Raw genomic sequence first — 24,969 nt, 5'->3', positions numbered from 1 at the left:
AAGCAGGCTCCATGCACCGGGAGCCCGACGTGGGATTCGATCCCGGGTCTCCAGGATCGTGCCCTGGGCCAAAGGCAGGTGCTAAACCACTGCGCCTCCCAGGGATCCCCAGCTGCCATTTTAAATGAGCAGCCTAACACCTTCTTGCTAGATTCTTAGCTTAAGTCCCACTCCTTCCCATGCTGATTAGGTCATGAAATTAGTTTATGGCTCTTCCTGAGCTTCTGGCTAAAGTCTATAAAGTATGACCCACAAGGTCTTTATGACTGTTTTCTGGGCTGGATACTGCTTGCCCCTCCAGATTCACTTTTCTCAGCCCTGCTCTGTGTTTAAGGAAGGTGAACTGTGCAGCCTGCATCACCTGGGTGTGGCCAATGGGAGTCATGGGCAGGAGACTGGAGGGAGGGAGGAGAAAGAACCTGGGGCATCTCTCCTTGACTCCTTCCTTACAGGCAGTGGTGCGGCTACGTTCACCTACCAAGGCCTCAGTGCTATAGGACAGGCACAGTTATGGTTCTGATGAGGACTCCCTTCCTCCTCCAAGTGATGCTAACCTTGGAGGAACTGGGAAGCTTCATTACCCTTTCTTGGCCTTCCTTACTCCTTCCCACACCTTCACTGAATTTTCTCTCCTTACCCATTTTGACTGAGCCTTCTATTTCCTGTCCATTTCCTGACTACACACTTCTCTAACATTTCTTGCAATTCACGATTTTTAAAAACCACATCACTCTGTGTTTTAGACCTGCCAATCCTATATATATATATATATAGGTTCTTAAACATGCCATGGTCTTTCCTGACTTTGTCTATGAGATTCCCTCTAAATGGTGAAGCCCTCTCCTCTTAGTCCACATAGAATTAAGTTCTTCTATACCCTGTTCAAATGTCACTTGTGCAAAGTCTTTCCTGGGCTCCCCCCATCATCTGAGAAGCGTTTTGGGGCTGAGTTTATCACTGTGCCATGGCATACTGGATGTATTCGCTGCTTCCATACTGGTTTTCCTTATTACATGGTGAGCTCTTTGAGGGTGGGGCCTATGTTTTAGGCTGGTGTTCATCCCTAGCATGCACAGCACCAGATTTGGCAGGTGCTTGTTTGCTGAGTGGAAGGAAGGAGAAAGGATGATACCTTTGAGGCAGGCACTACTAGGTGATTTCTCGATGAGGAAGCTAAGGCTCAGCACATCTCATGAGGAGAGCATTCGCAGGAAGGAGAGTACAGCTACAGAAAGTTCCTGGATGCCCAGGCCCATTTCTAAGACCATCTAGACTTTTTCTAGTTGAAAGAAGACATCTTCCCTTTAATGTAATATATAGGAGAAATAATTGGGAAATCCTTGATAGCACTGAACGAGAGCTGCAGATAGGATAAGGAGCCAGAAAGCAAAGAAGCCTCTTGATGGCTGGAGTGCTTATCACCTTCTAGAATAAACAGATATGTAAATAGTTACAGCTCTATTTATTGTCTGGCTTCTCTTGCTAACTTCCCTGGGGCCAGGCATGTGTCTTCTTTGTTCACAGCTGTATCCCATGAGCCTACTAGCGTACATTAGACACCCAATAAATATTTGCTGTAAAGATGAGTAGGTAAAGAATGCTCTGTAGCTATGGAGTGAAGTTTAACCTAGTGAATAAAACTTGGAATCTGCATCAGGACTCCTCATATCTTGGCTCTATCACCGGCGGCCTGTTGTGAGGACCCAGTGAGCCCTCAGATACTGGGCAAAGATGGAGGATGCTCTCCAGTTGCCACCACTGTTGCTACCGTCTTCTTCCTTCCAGTAGAGGGCTCAGTGGAGACACCTGGGTGCATCCTCACCAAGCGCCGGCAGCCAGCACTGGCAGATTCCCTGAAGCTTGAGCCCATCCCATGTTCCTGTGTCCTCTCCTCAGTGCCAACAGTTGTTTGTCCCTCTCTCTTTTTCTAATGTCAACCCCCAGCATGCTTTGTCTCTTCTTTTTCCTGGGATAGAAAGGAAAGAGAAACTCTGGCACCTATAGTTTTACTTTCCTAAGTATTCCCTGAGCCTAAAGTGTCAGCATTACCTCTTGGCATGCTAGATGCCTTCTGTGTTTCCTGGTAACCTGTACACTGGACTCTCTCTCTGCCCCAAAGAGATCCTAATCTTCTCCAGAGAAGGGATCATGTTTAATTGTACCTCTCTGTGTATGTGGGTTCAGAGGAAAAAAGGTTGAACTAAATCGCTAGGCTACCTACCCTTTCTTCATTACTGGCATCTTCGCCAAGGCCGCTAAGGACGTTTTCCACACGGGCCAGGCGCCCGGAGAGGGAGAGCAGCAGGTTTACTACCTTGTCCAAGTCCCCAATGAACATCTTGTACTTGTCAAACTCATTGGGCTTGCAGAGCTCACTGATCAAAGCCTCCACCTCTTCCCCCAAGGCATTATTGAGCTTGATGTCCATCAGCAGACTCCCTTTCGCTTCCTGGAGAGTCTCAAGCTTGTGGGTGAGGCTTCCAATGAGCTCGGCCTGTAACCACAGAGGAGACACACAGCAAAGGTTAGCCAGCGGAATTGTCAATGGAAGGAGGATTCACTTCTCCCAGCCACATCCTGTCTTTTCAAGGCTCAGTTGAAGGTCCCCTACTCTACATGGGCTGCCCCCCAATATTAGGCCACAATATTCTTTCCTTTTCCTGAATGTCTATACTTGCCTTTCTCTGAATCTGTGCAGTCCTCAGAGGCTAACACTTGACTACACATCACCTTGTAATGTTTCCCATAGCATTGTCATGCTATCTATATCTCTGCCTCCCCAACTGGCTTACCTCACTTTTTTTTTTTTTTAAGATTTTATTTATTTATTCATGAGAGACAGAGAGATAGAGAGAGGCGGAGACATAGGCAGAGGAAGAAGCAGGCTCCATGCAGGGAGCCTGCCATGGGATTTGATCCCAGGTCTCCAGGATCACGCCCTGGGCTGAAGGCGGCGCTAACCCACTGTAAAAGGCTTTACAAGACATGCTCTCTTTTGATCCTCACAACAATATCACAGACAGATAGGATAAATATTTCTTGTTTTACAAAAAGAGAAGCCTAGAGTCAAAGGGATTATAGGACTTGCCCAAGGTCAGAGAATGGAGCTGAATATTAATGCTAGTTACCATTAACTAGAGCAGTTACTATGTGCTAGACACCGTGTCAGAAACTTTACGTGGATTATCTCATTTTGTTGTCCCCAAAATTGTGCAGTAGATACTGTTTTATCCACAGATAGGAGGTGAAGAAACGCTTAGGTAAGACGATGAGCCAAGATGCATGTACCATTAAGTGGGGCTGCCCTGAAGTCAAGTCAGTCTGATTTTAGCAACTAGCCTTGTATGATCATCATATTCATTGAAACCTTTATCAGAAGTCAGCCCTGTGATCTTCCCACTGCACTCCATAGTCTCCAGTTGCCTGAGCTATATAATTTGCCATCTTTACTGCAAATTTCTATACATATAAAAGTTACACAAATATCTAATATATTTAACTGAAGGAATGAAGTACAGGTCTTAGTGGTTTCAAATTTGAGTACATTTATGTTAAATGTCTACTACTTTGCTACAAAAGAAATTAAACTTTGTGATTTTTAAATTAGTTTTTCGTTTTTCTCTTAGCCTAAGGTAGCCAGATGGAGAAAGGACATCACTTTTTATTTTGGTTAAGACCTATTTCTTTAACCACTAAAATGGTACCACCTCAAAAAAGATTTTTTATACATGTATATAAAACCAAACCATGTGGCTTCAATTGGAAACTTGGTGAAAAAAGGATCACAATTTTTCAATGTTAGAGTAAATCTTCATTTTTAGAGGAAGGAAAAGGAGAAAAATAGAAAAAAATTTGACTAACAGAATTGAAGGGTCCTGAGGACTTTCTGTACTATTTCTTCAACATTACCAGAAAATACAGTCATCACAATGATATGGGGAAATATTTATTTCTCCATGATATGTTCATCTTGGAGCTGGACCACCAGAGGTACTCCAATCCTCCAGTCTAAGTAAGGTTCATAATGTCCTTGAAATGTCCAAATCCGGGATCCCTGGGTGGCTCAGCGGTTTAGCGCCTGCCTTTGGCCCAGGGCGCGATCCTGGAGTCCCGGGATCGAGTCCCACGTCAGGCTCCCGGCATGGAGCCTGCTTCTCCCTCCTCCTGTGTCTCTGCCTCTCTCTCTGTCTATCATAAATAAATAAATCTTAAAAAAAAATAAATGTCCAAATTCTGGCTTTCATGGTGATAACTTATCTTCTTGACTTGCCTAATCCCAAAGGCTAGAGAGTGACTAAAATATTCCCATCTGCTGCACTGTCTCATCATGGATTATAATCTTTGGCTTTCCTCAAGCTGTTTAGTTAAGATGAAGTCAATGCAAGGATAATTTAGTCGTGGAAAAAGCTAAATGCAAGTGGGAGAGAATATTGTTTGATTTTCCTTATGTTCTCCTGGAAAACTTATTTAAAAAACAAACAAACAAACAAACCACCAATTCTGGCTGGCAGGTCTGGTATTTGCCTGCTACACAACTGGCTAAGGAGCTTCAGCAAAATACCCAGCAGGATCTGATGAACCTGCATGGTGCTATCCATTCCTATGAAGAGAACAGCAAGGAGACTCGGATAGAAAGCAGTAGGAAAAATAAACACTGTCTGCTGTTACATCTTTCAACATTCCTGCTGGACAGGGTTAAGAGAAGTCAAATGTCATTCCTGCTGCTTTTCAGATAGACAGTGAGAGAGGCTGACATCTGTATGAAGTCAGACCAGGAGTTTTTCCTCTTACAGGCTACATTTCCTGGGCTCACTACTCTAAGTGTCACGGGATAGTACCTTCTCATAGAAAACAGTTATGCCAAATCCAAGGAGGCAGGTGACTATGAAGCAACACTGCTATACTCCAACCTCACGAAAAGGCCTCTGATTATTCCAGCGTTGTGGGATCCATTTCAACATCATGTCTGGAGTAGTTTCTAGAAAAGCCTTTTGAAAAAGTCAATACTAGAGAGAAAAGAAGGTAATGGCCTCGTGTGTTTTCATTCTTATGACTTCTTTTGAGACTAGTATTGTGTCATTGGTTCTGGAACTTAAAGCACTTGTTTTGTTAATCATTTAATTGATATTATTAAAAAAAATAATCATGGCTTCAGCAGCTGATATTTTAAGGGAGAGGCATGATTTTGGATCTGTGAACGAGCAGAGACCCTGTAGGGTAAGTCTGCCCTCCGCGTTGGGCTGAATCTCTGCTGGCCTCGGCTCACCATCGCTCTCAGATGCTTATGCCAGTCTGTAGCACAGAAAGGGTAGCTACCAAGCAAGTGTGGCTCCGGGGGCAAGTCCTGAGCCAGGAATGTGACACAGCTCAAAAGCAATCAGGGACCAGGTTCAGCAGGCTAATCCTTTATCCTCTGCACCACACCTGTTTTGGTTTTCAGAGACATCGATACTGGTCAGGACCGCAAGCCTCTCTGTATGGGAGCTAATGTGTACGGGGAGTGGGAGGCTTGATGGTGTAAGGAGGAATGGAATCAAAGTGTCTGGCAGTGATGCAGGGAGGATTCTGTGGCATGAACCAGTACACATTTCGTGGCACTGTGATTTCTGAAAGCTATTTGCTGGGCTGCAATGTAGTACACGAGCACACATGGACAAGCTGGATATGTAAGTTACTGAGCAGTCCCATCAGTCACGCCGGGCCCAAATGGTGCACATTTGGATAGCATTTGATTTTTTTTTTCTAAGCCTTTAAGTTATGGAAATTTGGCTTTAAAAAATGTAGCTAAATGAGATATAACTGAAGGCAACAAGGGAAAGTTGGCTGTACCAAACAACTGTTTCTCTGCCAGGCAGACCTCTTCAAAACAAACGAACAAAAAGCCCTATCAACTTCTATCTGCAGAATGCACTGCGGGAGAGAAAATACCGGTCTTTTTTAGAGGGGCTTGTATAATGACATACTGATCTCTCAGGAGCTACTTAATTTGCAAACTCATCACATTTATTCTCTTCTCACCTGATATAAACTGTTATGTCACCCTGTGTGAGATGCTATTTTTCTAAGGGTTCTTTCTCTAAATATAGTTTAAATACACTCTTCCTCCCCACCTTACCATCTGCTTGCAGCATCTCTGCTGGGCCCTTCTCACCTCTTTACTACTGCAGGAACCAGGAGTCCAGGCTCTGACAGAAAATTCACCATCAGGCAAAGCCATTTGAACTTCTGTGCCTCCACTTTCTCACTCATGGCAAGGGGATAATAATACCTGCCTAAAACCTAATAATGTTTAAATATTAAGCTTTTTCTCTGTGCCAGGCACTATTTAAGTGTTCTACTATTCAATTACTACTCACCACAGCCCGATGAGATGGGTGCTATTATTATCCTGGTTTTACTAATGAGGCAAGTAAGGTGGATAGAGGTTATTTCACTTGCCAGAGCCAGGTTGTCTGGCTCCAGGGGTCAGGCTCTAATCACTACATTAAAATAGCTGATAGGAATGTCACGAGACTCAAATACAAGGAAGCTTGTGCAAGCATTCTGGGAAATATGAAAGTACTGCACACATTCGAGTTACTACTTTTGTGTGCTACCATTAAGATTCAGCAACAGTCTGAAGAACACACACCACTCATTTTAGGATGATGTCTCTAGGGGAATACTCAACTTCTTCCCGGCAAGGCAATGCCACTTTGCCTTCTGTTCAAGGATTTGTGCTGACGCTGCTGTCAATCACATCACTACTAACACAGGTGGCCTCTGCTGACAGATTGTCTTCATCTCAAATAAATAATTCAGGACTCCTAGCTGTGTGGCTGGAGTTGAGGGGCAGAGTGGAATTCAGGCTTCTACATAGTAAAAATGAGGAAGATAAAGATATTTCAGCCATAGGCTTTGTGGTTCCTTCTTTCTTTGGTTTTAAATGGGAGGATATAGGAGCACATGGTTGTTTTCTCAGCTGAACTGCATCCGAGAGAGAAGGCGGGGGCAATTTTTCAGTGATAGGAGTGGGATCAAACCTCTATCTCATGCTGTGTGACCTGAGCAAAACAGAAGGATCTTGGGGACTCAGCAGCCATTTCAAATATTCTCTGGCACATTTTCTGTCAAGAGTGGTTCTTTCTTTACATTCAGTTCCTCTCAGGAAGGCTTATGATCAGAATGGTGTCCTATTTACTTAGTATGGTCTCTTGGTTCTGGGTGTCAGGAATCTCTGACATACAAGAAACAATACTGAGTTTCTTTAAATTCAACTCAGCCCGTCATCCTCCCTCCCTAAATGACCTCCCTGCTTTCCCTATTTCAGTTATGATAGCCATCTAGGCCAGAAACTTGAGAGGCAGTCTTGACCCTTTTCTCTCTACCATACTCCATGCCTGATCTGTCCCCAGGTGCTGTTCATGTTGCCCCCCTTTATTTAAATCCATCTGTTTCTCACGGCTTACACAGGTATTATCACTTTCCTATAATAGCCTCCCAACTACCACTGCTTCCTCCCGTCTTACTCCACAGCTGCCAGAGAGATTTCTAAAATGCAAACCTGCTACAGCTCTCTCCCTCCTGGTAAATCCTGAGGAGGGGGAAGAGCTAGGAACTCTTGATGTTAGTCAAGATGGCGTATACCCACTACAGCCTCCCCCGTTAGCACAACTAACATCCCTGGACTCTGAAGGGGGCTCTGTAAAGTTAAGTATGGCAATGTGTTGGGGCAGGGAGCCAAATATGAAATACGACCCAGAATGGGGATTAATTTCCTGCCTTTTTTGCTCTCTGAGCAGTGCAGAACTGCACACAGGGTGTGGCAGCAAAATTCGGAGAAAAGCCCTGCCTTTGAAACAAGAAGACCAGAAAAGGGGCCTCTGTGAGCTAAGAATGTGGGAGAAAATCCTTTTAACCCTCCCTTTTCTTCTCCTAGCCTTGGCTTCCAAGAGTAGCTCTACTCCCCGAGCTGCACTCTGCAGTGGTGGCACAGGCACTGACAATCCCAAGAGAAAAACCCTTCTTTCTGGTTAGAGGAAGTGGTTTGAAGAGTGTGAGGAGAATTCCCACTAGTTCTTTCTCTTTTATCAAGGGTGGTCTCAGTCATGCAGAATAGCATAGCAGCACAGAGAACTTGTCTTTCTAGCCAGAGGCCAGGCAGAGGAGCTGCTGGGAGCCAGGGAATGTGGGGAAATAATGGCCAGGAGAGAGCTGGAAAGAAGATCCCCTAACTCTGTGTGTGAACTGCCATAAGTCCCCGGCTCACACTCAAGCTGCATGTGTGTAGTACAGACCCGAGGCAGCACAGCGAAGGCTTTGAGAATTGAACACAGCAGCTACCCAAGTCCCAGGCTAACCTCTGAATGGTGCATGTCTGGGACAGACCTGTACAACACAGCAAAGGCTCTGAAAACAGGAATAATATTGGAACTGGCACCCAGAAGTGGGATAGCACTTGTAGTCTAAAGCTAAATAGCTGCCTGCTAAAATGAAAACAAAAAAGGTCAACATTCTGTAGAGGATTTTAACAGAACCCAGAGTCTCACAACATAATACTCAAAATGTTCAGGATACAATACAAAATTGCCCAATATAAAAAAGCAAACAAACAAATACAAAACCATAAACCACAACAGTAAAATGTTGAGCAATTCCCAGGGGAAAACAATCAACAGGCGCTAACTCTGACAGAACCCCAGTGCTGGGATTGCCAAGGCCTTTAAAGTGGCTTTTATGACCTTCTTCCAAAGTGTAAGTAAAAAACACTCTTGAAATAATTAAGTTATTGGCAATGAAACAGACACTACAAAAAACTAACTGAATGGGGGATGCCTAGGTGGTTTAGTCGGTTAAGCATTTGACTTGATTTCGGCTCGGGTCATGATCTCAGGTCTTGAGATCGAGCCGCCCGTGTCAGGCTCTGTGCTCAGCACACAGTCTGCTTGGGAATCTCTCTCTCTGTCTCCCTCTGCCCCTCCACCTGCTCAATCTCTCTTGCGCTCTATAAAACAGGTAGATAGATTAATTAATACATATATAAATAAATATAATAAATAAAATAAAATCTACCAAAAACCCCCAACCAACCAAACAAAAGAAAAACTACATGGAAATTTTGGAACTGAAAACTACATATGAAATTAAGAAAATCACTGGCAGAATGAAGACAGACCTACATGAATTATTCAATTGGAACAGAGCTTCAGGGACATGTGGGGCAATATCAAAAGGTCTACTATTTGTGATACTTGAGTCCCAAAAGAAGAAGAGATGAGTGCATAAAAAATATCTGAAGATATAATAGCTGAGAACTTCCTGAATTTGGTGAAAAACATAAGTTTACAGAATCAAGAAGTTCGTAAATGCCAAATAGGATAAACCCAAAAAATCAGGACCATGCAGATCATAATCAAACTAAAAATCAAAGATACAGAAAAATTTTTTGAAAGAAACCAGAGAAAAACAACACATTGCATATAGGAGAAACAATATTAAATGACCGTGCATTTCTCATCAGAAACCATGGGAGCAACAAGGTGGAATAATAATTTTAAAATTCTAAAAGAAAAGAACAGTCAGCCCAGCATCACATATCCAGTGAGAATCTCCTTCGGGAATGGCAGCAGAATAAAGACATACTTAGATGAAGAAAAACTAAGAGAAAGTGTCACCAGCAGATCTATTTGAAAAGAAATGCTGAAGGAAGTCTTTCAGGCTGAAAGGAAGAAAGACCACAGAGAAATCTGGAACTTGAGGAATGAAGAAGAGCAACAGAAATGGGCAGCTGAGAACCATTTGGGTTGCTAATGATCTCCTGGGGAAAGCCAGTTCTGAGGAACAACACCTTCTTTTTGCCATTAAGTCTCTAAGCCAAAGCCTTTTGGCCTTCAGAATAAACAATCATGGGATCTGCTGAAGCGGATATTTGCCTAATAGATACGGTGGGGTTAGGCAAATAATTTAAAGTTCTAATTATTAGACTGTCTTTAGTTATGTTCAGACAATGAAAGCATTTCATACTTTAATGCTTACATTTACTTGGAATATTATAATCCATCATCTACAGTGTATACATAAAAATATGTTAAAGTAGAATTCATTTCAGTCTAATTTCAATTTTTAAAAATATTAATAAATTTGGACTCAGTGAATTTCATGCCTAGAAATAGATCTTAGGCTATTAGTAACTTTAAATATTAGGCAATAGGGACGCCTGGGTGGCTCAGCGGTTGAGTGTCTGCCTTCGGCTCAGGGCATGATCCTGGAGTCCTGGGATCGAGTCCCACATCAGGCTCCCTGCATGGAGCCTACTTCTCCCTCTGCCTGTGTCTCTGTCTCTCTCTGTGTCTTTCATGAATAAATAAAATCTTTTAAAAATTAATTAATTAATTAATTAATTAATTAATTAATTATTAGGCAATAAACTATTACTTTGTGAAAATTAGTGGAAGGCTATACTCTGCCTTGAACAATCTTGACCAAGCATCATTTTTTAAAATCACCCTTAGAAAAACTTGTTTTATATTAGGAAGGGAACTGCATTTTCAACTCTATGCTGAAAATACTAATAGATGCCTTCCACAACATCGTTTAAAACTTACATGTTTTCTGTTTCCAAATCAGATATGTAAATGCAGATGACACCAATGAAAATTCTGTCACATATGAATAAGCTTGTAGTTCATTAAAAACATCTTATAGGGTTCTCTACCACCATACAGTAAGATCTGAATTCTTTAGCCTTTCACACAAAGCCCCATGTAGCCTCCATTGCCTTCTGGCTCCTGTGGAGCCTCCCTGCCTCATCTTTTGGGATTTGTTTCCTTCCTGTGTGATCCTCTAAATTTGGTAGTTTCTAACTGTCTAACTGAGGCATAAGCCTTTTTGTTTGTTCTAACATTCCAAAATATCAAACTCTGGCAGAGCCTTTCTTTAGTACACACATGTTCCCTATGTTTTTCCACGTCTTTTTCTGTGCCAATCCCTTTTTCTGACATGTCTTGTCTTCTTCTCCCCTTGCCTGACTCCTTCTGACTCCTGATGACTTCAGTGTAAAATGTGGCAATACAGGTGTTAGAGCAGTTTTGTGGAAATAAAGATAATATGGCACTATGAAAAACACAGCTTGGGATTCCTGGGTGGCTCAGTGGTTTAGTGCCTGCCTTCAACCCAGGGCGTGATCCTGGAGACCTGAGATCAAGTCCCACATCAGGCTCCCTGCATGGAGCCTGCTTCTCCCTCTGCCTGTGTCTCTGCCTCTCTCTCTCTCTCTCTCTGTCTATTATGAATAAATAAATAAAATCTTTAAAAAAAAGAAAAACACAGCTTAACAAGAAGTGCCCAGTACATGGCATCTACTATTATTTCCTATGAGTATTAATCCTCTGTGCCTTTATATTCTTAATCTAAAAATACTTTTGCCACATAATCATCAGAGTGAGAGGCTGATGATAAAGTGATGGAAAAGTGTTTTTTGTTTTTTTTTTTAAGCACCAAGTAACCTGTCCCACTGCTACTGTAAAATAGGGTATTTGTACATGCAAACAACAACAAGACAAAAACCTGTAAAATATTCAGCGAAAGGGGTCATGACAACCTGGTACCTGTAATGGTGTTTATATAGCTCCCTCTTTGGGATAAATATAGAAAGCGCGGGGCTGGTGTTTTTTTTCCTGACAGAGGACCCATTAATGGGGGCATTTGGCAGAACTGAAGTAAGGGGTATGCCAGAAGGTGTGCCATGAAGCAGGGGTTTACACAGGAAACTCTGGGCTGGGAGAGCGTGTTACTGCAGTGGCCGCATCAGTGAGTCAGCCGTGTGCTTGGGAGTCCTGGCGCCAGAGGAGCCAGAACAGTGGGTGGCAGAGGAACCCCCGTGATGGAGGTGCTTCTAAAATCCCTAAATCCTCCTGCCCCATGATGCCCTGCTCCCAGGGTCTAGATCCTGTGGTCTCAATCCACACAAAAACAAGAGAGTTTAGGACACACAGACTAAATGAAATAGAATCACGTAAGAGAGCTTCTCCTGGAATTGGTACCACTGAGAGCCACTTACATTCCAAGCTCAGCAAGAGACCAGCTTTAACAAAGAGTCCTTTTTCAGCAGGCAAGCCTGACTTGTATGAAGAGCTCAAAGCACAGTGGCAGGAGGCTCCTCTGGGGCTGTAGGAAAGTGGAATGGCAAGAACTTTCTCCCCTGCAGGCACAGCCTGGCTTAGATCTCCAGGGTATGTGGGAAAAGAGCGGCAGCATCACGGTCATTTTTTGAATACTTTCCATTTGAAATTTCTGTAGGAGTATCAAATGCTAACGGCTAAATTCCAACATGTGCTTCCAAACTCTTCACTGGAGTATTGCAGAGAGAGTGGGGGAACCTAAAGATTAATTACCTTTCCTCACAAGTATCGTTTGCCAATCAGTCTTTTCCCTTAAAGTTTCTACATTTTCCAGTTTCCATGATCCTTCTGACCATGAAACATGAAAGGAAAATGACACAGATCGTGGGCATTGGCTGGTTAGCTCTGAGAAGAGTGTCGGGGTCTACGTTGGATTAAGAGGCAGGGCACTTGGGTTTTAGTCTCAGCTATGCGACTTTTAGGAAGTCACCTTTACTTTTGTCATCTGTAAAAATGAAAATGACAGGAAAGCTGTGAGAAATCACTAAGTGCCATGAAGTCAAGAGTCCATTGATGGTATGGGCAGGGCTGGTGATGTGACAGGCCCTTCTTCCTCTTCTGCCCTAAGGGGCAGGTAACCCTGCTAGGACCTTGGCTGTCTTGGGGGAGAGCAGAACACAGGCCCCAATTCTTCCTTTACCTTCTTTTCATTGACATCCACCTGCTCCTCTTCCTCATTCAGCTCTTCTGGCATATCTTTGATTTTGTTCAGAAGTTCAGCCTTGGGAGCAGACACATTGTAGTAGGCAGGGCAGTTGACCAACATGCCCATGGCTTCCTTGTCTTCACTCCTGTACCATAAAGAACAAAAAAGTACATAGCACAGAAACTTCATCTCACCGCAGGCCTATCCATTTGGAAATGTGTAAAAAATTCTATTCAGTCCCTTCCCAGAAATTAGGATGAATACATATTTACTAATGAGTGATTATTATGCATAGGGCTCTTGATGCTGGGCAAACCTGGGCTGGAAAACATCAAAGGCAGTACTGGGAGGGAGACTGGGAGTCAGGCCTGTGGATCTGCCAGGTGACTCTGGGTGAGTCATTTCACCTCCCGCACGTTTTCCTTTTGTGATAAATATAAGAACAATAGTGACCCCCTATTGCACAGAAAGACCACGGGGGAGCTGTCACTTGATCAATGTGAAGTTATCTTGAAGGTGCTACACACACCTCAGATTGTGGGTTGTTTCCTACTCTTCCAGGTCACTATAATCTTCCTGATGCCTACTAGAATTGTTGCACCAACTCTTTTTCCTTCTCATGTAAGCATGATACCCCAGATAAACCTAAGAAATCTAGAACTTGCTGGTCAGTGAGGACAAGATGTGAAGTCTACTCCTCGGTTACACAACAGGGGTCTCGGGGCTGGAGAACAAACCTGGAACGGAGAAACCTGTTACCTAGAGTTCTCTGTCTTACTGTAACCAAGCTGTCTTCCACAGTACAGGGAAGATTCTACTAGCTGAATAAATGACTATGGAAGGGGGGTTAGGTTCTCTTGGAGAGTTGTTTCAATCTTGTGACTTTATTTAACACCTAGACCATCCATCACTTTACTGTGGAATAAGGAACCACAGAAAAAAGTGATTTTTACTAGTTTCCTGCTTGCTAGGACTATTCTTCTAAACAAATTTAATTCAGTCATTTGAAAAAATAGGGAAAGGTTTTCTTATATGCTCCCCCACGTCTCCCGCCCCCATATATTCATTGCATTACAAATTGGCTTCTCAGGCATTTAATTAACCCTCACAAAGGCTATTTGCTGAGTCTCATGTACAACAGGACAATGCTCCTTTCCACCAGAAGATGGTGCATGCCACCCTTTTGAAATTGTTCCAGAAGGTCTCCGCTGCAAAAGTTAGATGACTATTTCACTTCTAAATCGATAGAGAGAATGTAAGTTCTCAGGGATAATGCTAGGAAATGCTTTGCTAAGGATGTATGTGTAAGTTACTTTGGCCTTTCTACAGCAAGTGGTCAGAGAACAGAATGAATGGAAGCTCCTAAACTTGATGTACTACAACCATCCATGGTGAACTGATGACTGGTGCACTCAGAAACTCATTTTTGGGTCCTTTGCGGAATCTGGTAGATTGCCTTGCACATTTTAGGTACTCACTAAATGTCTGCTTAGCACATGACCCTGGATAAGTCACTTCACCTCAATCAGTCTCTGCCAAATCTGAAGAAGGAGGACCAGGTGACAGTTTAGGCCTCATATTAGGAAAGTCACCAACAACCTATCAAAGAGCCTGTAAGGATTCCATCACTCTTTCCTTTCTCCTTCTCCCCCTCCCCCAAATCAAAACATACTATTCTTGTTAGTAATTTAGTTAGAATCAGTTGGAAAATTCTAAAGGGCAAGCCCAAATTTAGAGGAAATGCTGTTTTTATTTAGTCTAGAAGCCACTAACCGTAGAGTTCCAGTCCATCAATCTACATAGCTTTCATTGAAAATTAAAGAGAAAACAAAAACTGCTCTAAACCTTTCCCATAGTAGTCCTTTAAGGAAATCAAACATGTGAGAATATATTGCAATAACCCAGGAGAAATCAAAAGGAGGAAAAATAACAGACTGCTCACCCCTGTGGCTGGGGGCTGGGATGCAGCACACCACGGTAAACATGCACCATCAGGGTGTTACCAGGGCAGGGACTTACCTCTTGCCTTCGTATCCTGCACAGTTGATAGTTCTCTGCATGGCCTTTCTCTTTATGCTATTTTCCTTCAGCAAGTGAACATTTCGGGGAAACAAACCTTCCATCAGGTCCATAGTTGTCTTCATTCTGGAGTCTGGATCCAAGATGTCTGCCAGAGATTTGTCTTGGTGGACAATTTCCTTGGCCAGGGCCTCTGTTCTGATGTCTTCTGAGGTCTTCTGAGGGCCAGAACTAACATTCTTTTCTAAACCCTGAGTCCCACAGTCTGGGTCATGGATGGGAGGTGGCTGCCCTGGGCTTGGCTCCTGGCCAAGAGCCCCAGCAGGTTGGGGCAGAGCACCCATGGCGGAAGGTGGGCTGGTCTCGTTGGTCTCTGAATCTCTAACAGAAGTTTGGGATCTGGAAGCCGGTGTCTGACTACCAGCCAAATGGACTATACCAGGAATGGGCCTTTCCTTGGCAACTGTCACCTTGGCAACTTTGCTGGAGCTGCTAGGGATATTAAAAAAGAGAGTAAGAGGCATCAGCAAAAGGGTAGGAAGACTAAGGTAGGAGTTTTCCCCACTGGGGCTGTCGCTTCTCACATGAGGAATGGGGAGGGGGGGCCAGGTGGTCATGCTCTGAAGTTATCCCACCTCCCAAACTGCAGAGTCCTCAAGGACTTTCTCCTTGGCCCCACAGGTGGTCACAGGGAAGTTGTGTGAGTTTTTAAGGGGGATGGATCTAGTTGGAATTCAGTTTTGGTTAATGTTGCAGTGAGAGTCCAGAGCTTTCTGAAAGGTCCAGGCAAACAGGGTGCTGATAGTACATCACCCTTGTGATGTTTAGAGGGAGTTACCAGAGGCACGGTGTGTTCTTCTGGGGTTCAGAGATCTCTTTTCCCAGGGAGTATGTGTTGGAAAGTGCTTCTTCCCCATTCTTTTGGCTTCCATAGGTTTTCCTAAACATTACTGACCTTTAGCTCTGTTCTTTATCCTTTGCAACGGACATTGGAAAGAAAGCTGACCAGAGCCTGTGCATAGTCCAGCCTCTTTTTCTGAGTGAGGCTGCCCCTAGGCTAATCTTCACCCCTTTTCCTCCCTCCATTCTCACACACACACACACACACACACACACACACACACACACACCAGTGTGTACTTGGCACGGCCTGTGGCTACGCAGATAAACTTGGTAGGCTCAGCATCAGGAGGCTCATTTACACTCAGAGAGAAGCCGTATTTTCCAGTACCATCTCTATCAATAATAAAAGTGATACTCTTTCTTTTACGTCTTCCTCCTTTGTCTTCTTAACGGATTCAGAACTCAAGCAGGGAAGAGGGACGTTACTTTTCTGGACCCCCTGAACTTATCATGTCCACAGAAGTGAACTACGCCTTTCGGTCTTTGGTGTTCGTTTTCAATACTCTTGTCCCATTGCTCCCAATGCTAGTATTGGGAACTAGGGTAACAACCAGCCAAGGTAAACAAACTGTTCTGCCAGTTTCATGACTTAAGCTTGTATGGAAAATCTCCACATCAGGGCTCTCTCTACTGCAACCAATGGAGGATCTGGGGAGTCTGCAGTGTGAAAGTCTCTTACTAGAGGGGCTCCCTTTTTTTCCTCAGCAGGGGGCTTGCCCTTCACAGAGTCTGCCCACTTACCTGGTATGGGGCTCCTTGTAATCCTCACTGTCCAGCTCTGCCTCATACATAGCTTGGGGAGGAGGTGGAGGAAAGTCGTCAGAGCTATTCACTGGGGTGTCCTGACTCAGTGGAGGGGGTGGGGGTGGGGGCAGTTCCAATGTGAGACTAGAAGTGGCATTGGGGTACAAGTCCTTCACAAACACTTCATCATCATAGTCCTCCCGAGGTGGTAGGGAGGCTTGTAGGACTGACTCAGATATCCGGAGGGAGATCCTCCCTGGAGTGCTTGGGGTCCCAAGAGGCGTGTCTTCAAGAGTGCTGCTTGAGCTTGAATGAGCCTGCTGTGTTTTGTAGTGCTTCAGGTTTGCAAACTCAGGTGATGAGGAGCCCTCGGGGAGGCTGTCCTCTCTGACTGTGTGGGCCCGCTTGACCCAAGGCAGGGCAGGCCGCTGAGATAGCAAGACCCGCATCCTTGTTGCCTCTTCTATCCCATGCTCTGGGCTGTTGGGCTCATGGCTTCTTGGACTGGCAGGCTGGACCAGGCTGTGACCATTGCTTCTGTGGGTCCCTGCTGGGGTGTAGGATAGAAGAGGCTGTTGCCCTGTCTGGCTGTCCCTTCCAAGCAGCTGATCAGTTGCAGCCTGTGAGCTAGAGGGAACAGGGGAAGGCAGAGCTGAGCTGAGTGGGGTCAGGGGTACAGCCCTGGTGTCTGTGAGATGCCCTTGCATTCCTGGGGCCAGGAGCCTGGGGCAAGGCATTGTTTTGTTAACTTGCTGCTGAGGCTCTAGGGGTCCAGGACATTCACTGGGAACAGAGGTACCACCAACTGCTTTGCAGCCTGAACCACGCCAGTGAGGGCTAGGATGCTGTTTGAGCAACGGCATGTCTTCGTGGCCTCTTTCTGAACAACTGAGTGACCTGGGGCAGAATACAAACACCAGGGTTACAGCTCAGAAGAAAAGGCAAATACTGAACTCAACAATTCATTACACAGATGGGAAAAGCATTTGGGGAAAGGACCCCAGGGAAGCTGCACACTGTCCCTCAGGCTGCTCCTACAAAGAACTAAGTTTTTTAAAAATGCCAGACAGGCATAACTCCTACGGGAAAATGTCAAATGGTAGACCTAGGTCACAAGGCATTTCCTTTTGTTTGCTCTCTCTGGCTATTCCCAACCTTCCTGCACACATATCCCACCTAAGGCAGTTTTGCAGAGCAGGCTTCAGGATATAAAAGGAAACATACATTTCTTCAGCCCCTTTCAGGACTACTTTGGGAAAAAGAGTGCTGCCTCCTTCTCTCCCAGTGTGATCCCCATGGGAGAGGTCTGTTTGGAAAGCATCTGTGCAGGTTGCTGAATTTGAAGGTTTTATTTACAATTTTCCCTTAGTCTCGAGTGTTTTCATTTTTTAAAATGGAAAGTAAGAAGGAGGGGGAGAGCCTCCCTCAAGGAGCTAATAAGCAATTATCTCTAGAGCGAGAGATCAATAATAATGAGCAAATAGGGTACATGGCGATTTAAACACCTGTCCTCCATCTAGGCACTGAGGAAAAAACCCAATGATTTCTAATACTTACATTATCACATTCTAAAGGAAAACAAAGAAAACAAATCTCCAGCACTGCCTGCTGCCACACATGAGTTAACGTGAAGATAAAGCCAATCTCCAGCAAACTAACCCTAATTTGAAAATTCCACACTTGGAGCTCCCTAACTGGTATGCAAGTGAATCTGCAGAGCAGATGGAACTTTTCATTTTACATATCTGAGTCCTGAGGGAGCTGTGGCTCAGTCCCCAGGCAGGGCCCCAGCACAGGCCTGCCACAAAACTGTCTAAGTGCCAGGCAAGGAGAATGCAGCATATGGAAGGGAAAGACGGCAAAGAACCAAGTTAGCTCTTCTCATGCTATTTTTTCTGTATTATAAATGCAGATGGTTAAGGGGCCCATCTCTCTCAGATGCAACCTCGCCCTTCCCCTGAAATATCCTTTTCATTTAGAGGCATTTTCTTTACCAGGAACCTCTCAATATCTAAGATTGGCTATTCTGTATTTCTTGGTGGGTTCCCAAATGGGTGTACTGAAAACCCAAAGGCAGGAGATTCACCAGCTGCTTTCCTCCCATGTCCGATTCAGTTTGGTATCCTCAGTACCTGACAGAAAGTACCCCCACAGTAAATATCTGTTGGACAAGAAGTGTCTCTGCCCAATTGCTGTTTAGACTGGAGGATATGAACTATTTTTAAACTCCTCTAATAGGACATGGAATAACTGGAATCTGTTTTAATGCCTAACTTGGGTAACTTCGTTTTATTATATTTGTAACTTGAGGCTTTTTTTTAAAGGAGAGACATCAAAAAAAAAAAAATTCATCCTTTATTTAAAATAACACCCAAATAAACTTTGATATATTTTCAGGTTTTTGTTTAATCTTCTTAGTTTATAGGAACCATATTTAAATTGTGTGTTTTTGAAGGTAATATTTAAGATAAATCCTTAGTCTGGTTAAGAATGCTTCTCCATGGTGGTTGTATTTTTTCAAGAACAAAGGATAGGGTAAAAGATTTTTGTTTTTGTTTTTTTAAGAGAGAGAGTGGGAGTGGGAGGGGCGAGAGAGAGAATCTTAAGCAGGCTCCACACCCAGGGCAGACCCCGATGTGGGACTGACCTCATGACCCCAAGATCATGACCTGAGCCAAAATCAAGAGTCGGACACTTAACCAACTAAGCCACCTTCACATAGGCTGCTTTTAAGTGACAGTATTAGGCTAAGATATTGAGAAAGTGAATATAGTACAGAAAAAGAAACAATGATTGAATGAAATAGATGGAAAAAGAACTGGTTTCAAAAAGCATGGAAGATAGTAAGGAGGATTTAAATGCATTATCATTAGTAATGCCCTGTGATGCTGCATTAAAACTATATACAAGCATGTGCGGAGAAATTCTTTGGAAATTTCTATTTGAGCTGCGTGTGAAGATTTCAGAAATTTAAACTCTACCCCTTATATTTTTCTACTTAGAAGAAATTATTTTGATGGCAATTTTAAACTAACTTTCTTATTTTCTATCCCTAAGTGCTTAAAAACTATGATTTGGAGCTTTATTTTTTACTTCCTATGCTTCCAGTAAGTTTGTCTTGCTCTATGAAGCTGTTTATGAAATGCTCATTCTTCCCCTGGGGCTTTATTTTTTTTTCCCCCTGGGGCTTTAATCACCAGAACTGATCCTTTGTGCACAGAATTGGAAGAGAGCCACACAAGCGAGGCCCCATGTGTGAGCCATAGGATATGCTAGAGAAGAGCATCTCTACTAACTATTCTGAGGTTCAACTTATTTGAAGTCAACTACTGCCTCAATAGTACACAATCAACCTGTTCTGCATAAGTATTCTTAGAGAAAGTCATAAATAAAAAAAATTTAAAGTTTCCTGTGGCCTAGACAAATTGAAAAGGCAGCACACAATATGATGAAACATCTTAATGTCACATTTTCCTTTCTTGTAGAGTGGAAGAAAAACATTTAACTCGGGGAGTATTCATAAGGCAGAGGGCATCATAAATATATGTACATACCCAGACCCAGGGCCAGCCAAATAACACGCATCCTTCACAAGATCAAAGCTGTTGTTTTCTCCCAAAACCATATCCTTGAAACAGAAGAAAGGCACAACGTTATTACCAAAAACAGGTATTTAAATTTACCAAGGGAGTGGAGATAGAAAGGAGAAGGAACATTTATTGGAGGCTTGCTACTTACTGTCAGGCACCAACATGCACGGTCATATATGATCCCACTTCATCCCAAAGCCCCAGGAAGTACTGTTAACCCCAGTGGATCAATGAGGAAACAGGCCCAAAGCAGTGAGCCTTCCCAAGGTCACAAGTGGCAGGGCTAGGATTTGCACCTCCTTCTGTCTTGCCAGGTGCCTCTCTGCACCAGGGCATTTTCTAAGCAGAAATCTGATAAAAATTATTTCCAGGGTTCAAAATAACTGCTGTACTTGAAGTAAAATGATGGAAATTATTTTAAAAGACCAAACTTTTGAAACAGCAATACGGGAATATGGGAGATGACAAGAAAAGGATAGTTTATTGAATTTAGCAAAGATCTCAAATGTTCTTAGAGAAAAGATATGACTTTGGCTTGTAATCAAGTTGAAGTTTATTCTCTTCAGGAAAAAAAAACATCTCGCCCACATGTAATATCAGTGACTCTGGTAACTTTTCAGGGGTAATCATTACCTGCTTCTGTTTTTAATAAGGGTATGGATTGGTTTCCTGACAGGGTAAGAGATGCGGTTTTGTTTTTTCTTTTCTTTCTTTCTTGTTCTTTTTTTTTTTTTTTTGGTGAGTTTTTGATAGTATAAAATTTGGAACAGGTCCTGATGAAGACAATGATGTTGCTATTGATAATATAGTTAATTTTCAATTATTTATAATGAGAGACAGGCAGAAAACAGAAATTAAATCCATATATGCTCCCTACACTTAGTTTTAGCAACTTTCACCATTTACTCTGTCCAAAGAGCTAATTGCTTCCTACCTGTTTTTTGGCCCAGTCAGTGGTAGAAGTACTAACAGACAATAAAAAGAAGAGCCAAAGGTTGTAATAGGCCTGAAGGAAAAATAAACATGTGAATATTGTTAATTGCAGCTATCCTTTTTTTTTTTTTTTGCAGCTATCATTTCATTGCATTTACTGAGTGCCACTCTGCAAAATACCTTAAAATCTTCAAATTATGTGCCTGGAATTGTATCAGGCACCTAACAGTCCCTCTGTGATTCAATCCATAACAATAAGGAGAAGGAAGGTAACTGCAGCTCAGAGAGGTTATTTTACCCACAGTTAAAGTGGAGGAGCTAGCATTCAAACCATGATGTCTTCAGAGCCTAAGATCTTTCCTTGGAATCTTAACAAGTGAGCCTCAGAGGCTGGGCAGGATGCAATCAGACTTCAATGCTTTGAGAAAAAAAGAGTTCCAAGTGTCTCCAATTTGCTCAAATATCACTCTAAGAAATGAGAATTCCTGCTCTCCATGAAACCTTATAGTCCTTCTAAAATCTTTCCCCATTCCACCCCCTTCTTGATAAGAATGTGCAATTAAGTGGAGCCTCTAGATCCCTTTGAGCTCCTTGCCCACTAACAAGTATATTTTCCCATTTTCTTGTTTTCTTTGAATTTCAGTATGAGAATGAGTTTAACTCCCGTAGTCACATCAGTTGGCCCCCAGAATCTCAAGCTTAAATAGATATTTAGGTGGGTGTGCACAAGATAAAGGAAGTTAGACTCACTTGAGAGAACTCCCTAAATCTGTCAATGACAACATCATTCGGACAGAAGACCAACCTAGTACAGTCCCAAGGAGATCAATTTCTATTGTATTCACTTGCTCTGATTTGGGCATATATTCATTGCCAAAGAAGACTTTATAATTCTTATCAGAAAATAAATATATTTTTGCATATAGAAATATATAGAAAATATACTTAGAATATATTATATATATATATATATATACACACATACATACAATCTATATGTAATATAGAAAATAAAGTACTTATGGTATAGAGCTATTCCAGTAGACACTTGGGTAAATGTCTATTTGTGTTTGTTGGTTACCTGACTTCTGATGACTGACTTAAAAATACCCCTGTTCTTAGTCTTTATTAGGCATACCAAACTTAAAACTATCAACCTAAAGTCTCTTCAGTCCCGATCCTCATTCTTGCTTAGGGTTCTAAGTTAGATATTCAACTATCTCTATAGACAATAAAATATAAACACGACAGTATTCATCTACTTTGGAATAGCAGTTTCAAGTGTCTGCTAAAATGAATTAGAAATTCATTTGAGAAATCTTAAAATTTTATTTTAAATGTGAATAGCAGTAATCAGTAAATATTCAAATGAAATCAGTTCATCGGCTTAAAGTTTTCAGATAGATATTTAACTCTTGCCTCCTCCCTCCCCCAGTCTTTTTTATTTAAGGAGGGAGTCTGGTATAGTGCCTCGCAGAATCTGAAGTCAGATAGCATGGGGTCAAAACCTCGCTCCCACTACCTTGGGCAGATTTCTCATCCTTTCCGTGCCTCAGATCCCTCATCCATAATACAGAGATGACAACAGTGTCTACTTCCTTGCATATAGGTAAAGATTACTTTTATGCTTATAAAACATGTAGAACAATGACTGCTATATAGTAAACATTTATTATTATTAGCTATTTATAACTTCACATTCCACGGCAAGGTGTTTCGTTATGCACAAGCTTGAGGGGGTGCTTCCTAAGGGGTGCTAAAACAATTTACAAGCTGCATTCTACAGAATCAAGCCTACATCCAACACTGGGATGCACTAAGCAATTTCCTCAGCAATTAAATGATGTTCGCCACACCATCATATGGTGAACATCTTATATATCAGGAACCAAGGTCTCTGAAAATACAGTGAGAACCAGAGAAGCCTCAGCATCTGGAAAAACAACTCCCAGCCAGGAATCTTATTTTTCCATAGGTTTCTTTTTAAAGCATTTGCTGAATTCTGAATCAATGCAATGAATAGGTGTAAATTTCCATCTCCAAAGCAGAAATATTTGGATGTTTTCTGGCAGCTTTGCAGGGCCCATCCATTTTAAACATTTTTTTAAATTTTTATTTATTTATGATAGTCACAGAGAGAGAGAGAGAGAGAGAGAGGCAGAGACACAGGCAGAGGGAGAAGCAGGCTCCATGCACCGGGAGCCCGATGTGGGATTCGATCCCGGGTCTCCAGGATCGTGCCCTAGGCCAAAGGCAGGCGCCAAACCGCTGCGCCACCTAGGGATCTATTTTAAAAAGCTTAATTAAGTTTTCCAAAGTTGCATAAAGAGTAGGAAATAGGCAAGAATTTGATGTGTCCTTCAGCTCCATCACTAATATCCATTTGATCTGCAATTACACTTTTCAAATGAAGAAGAATTAAAGGAGAAGCAATGAGAGGACCAGCGCTGGCTGACAGGCCCTGGCCTGCTGAGTATCTGAGAAGGTCTCAGGCTAGGTGTGGTGGCAGCCATCTGCAATTATTTAGGTGCAAGAATGACCAATTTTTATAAACAGAGGAATTGATTTCCATGCTGACCTTTTTTGGAGGCAGAAATTGTCCTCACTAATGGACTTCTGAAAAAGAACTGAATCTTTATGTAAAGCATATATATTCCTACTCTATTAGCATCTGGCTGGCAGGAGCAAGTAGCATTTGTTCAGGATGCCATGGGATGAGCCGGCACCAGAAATATTTTGGGTTTAACTTATTAGGCAGACACTTTCTACACAGCTACTTAATTTCTCAGAGTTCTCTAAAGCTGTAATGAGACAAATTCTTATTCAATACCTTCATTAAAGCTTAATAATAATGGTAAAGTCTCTGGAAGTCATGCATATAAAAAAACAACATAATATTCAGAAATAACCACAGTAATTGTGTGGAGCCTAGTTTGATTGATTGATTGATCGATTTTTAACTAGTTCTATAAATAGGGTAGAAGGTGGCTGAATAAAGAAGATGCAAGGAGCAGACCTTGCCATGGACCAGGTTTCAGGGTAGGCAAGGTCTGGTTGCTGGGTGGGAGAATGGGAGAAGGAAGCTCAAGACACAATTACAATTTGGGGGCTGATAATTTGTCTTCAGAATTTGTAGGAGCAAAATAGCACAGATAAAATGAAAGTTTTTAAAAAGATTTTACTTATTTGAGAAAGAGAGAGAGGGAGCTCAAGCAGGGTGAGGGACAGAGGGAGAGGAAGAAGGAGACTCCTCACTGAGCAGAGAGCCAGACATGGGGCCCAATTCTAGGACCCTGGGATTATGACCTGAACCAAAGGCAGACACTTAACAGACCGAGCCACCCCGGCACCCCTAAAAAAGTTTTTCGAATAACATATTTAGCTGGGATTTGGAGGAATTTCATAATTTCTCTATACCACCTATGTTTTAGCTTTATTTCCCAGTTTACCAGACTTGAGAAATATTTGAGGAAAAAGCAAAAGAGCATTCATAGCCATCTAACCAATTCCCCAAGGGAGAATAATGAAATACAGTTAAGAAATCAGAGGATTTAGTTTTCACTAAAATTTCTGTTTTCTTTAGAACATGGGAAGAAAAAAATGAGAAAATGTTTGGATTGTTATGTTACTGAAGTCCATCAAACTAGCTGAAATTGTATGTCACATACACGGATTTTAAGTGTTTTAGTGGTAGGATAAGGAGTAGAAATTAGCTCTGCCTTCATTCTGAGGGGAGGAGAAACATTAATGAAAGCTTATGGAAGATTGCCTCTATACAATTTTTTGTGCATTTATGCTGAGGAGAAAATATTTCCAGGTATCTTGGAACAGAATCTATCTAGATAGGTACAGTATTTGGTTCCAGAAGCAGTGCAGCGAAGAAACCTCACAGGGAGTAACGTCCGAATCTTTCTTTCTTTGAAGCTGTTTCTACCAACTAATGCCTCCCACACACAACCCCCAATCCTCTGTCAAC

The 24,969-nt window shown here is 42.6% G+C and overlaps 1 protein-coding gene across 10 annotated transcripts in view; it reads right to left on the bottom strand.

Moving 5' to 3' along the window:
* SHROOM3 (shroom family member 3) overlaps positions 1-24,969 on the bottom strand; it is a 325,226-nt gene that overhangs the window by 4,879 nt on the left and 295,378 nt on the right. For 9 of the 10 annotated variants that reach the window (XM_077882553.1, XM_077882555.1, XM_077882554.1 and 6 more), the window contains 5 exons: positions 20,025-20,098; positions 16,468-17,367; positions 14,824-15,315; positions 12,799-12,949; positions 2,222-2,494 (listed from right to left, as the gene is read on the bottom strand). In XM_077882553.1, coding sequence (XP_077738679.1) covers positions 2,222-2,494; positions 12,799-12,949; positions 14,824-15,315; positions 16,468-17,367; positions 20,025-20,098 — 1,890 coding nt within the window. The remainder of the gene's footprint in view (positions 1-2,221; positions 2,495-12,798; positions 12,950-14,823; positions 15,316-16,467; positions 17,368-20,024; positions 20,099-24,969) is intronic. The other variant, XM_077882548.1, reaches the window with a different exon arrangement.

Source organism: Canis aureus, chromosome 33 (assembly GCF_053574225.1).
Source record: "Canis aureus isolate CA01 chromosome 33, VMU_Caureus_v.1.0, whole genome shotgun sequence".
Classification (NCBI taxonomy): domain Eukaryota; kingdom Metazoa; phylum Chordata; class Mammalia; order Carnivora; family Canidae; genus Canis; species Canis aureus.
Note: the sequence above shows the minus strand (reverse complement) of the source record. Positions and strands in the feature narration are given on the sequence as shown.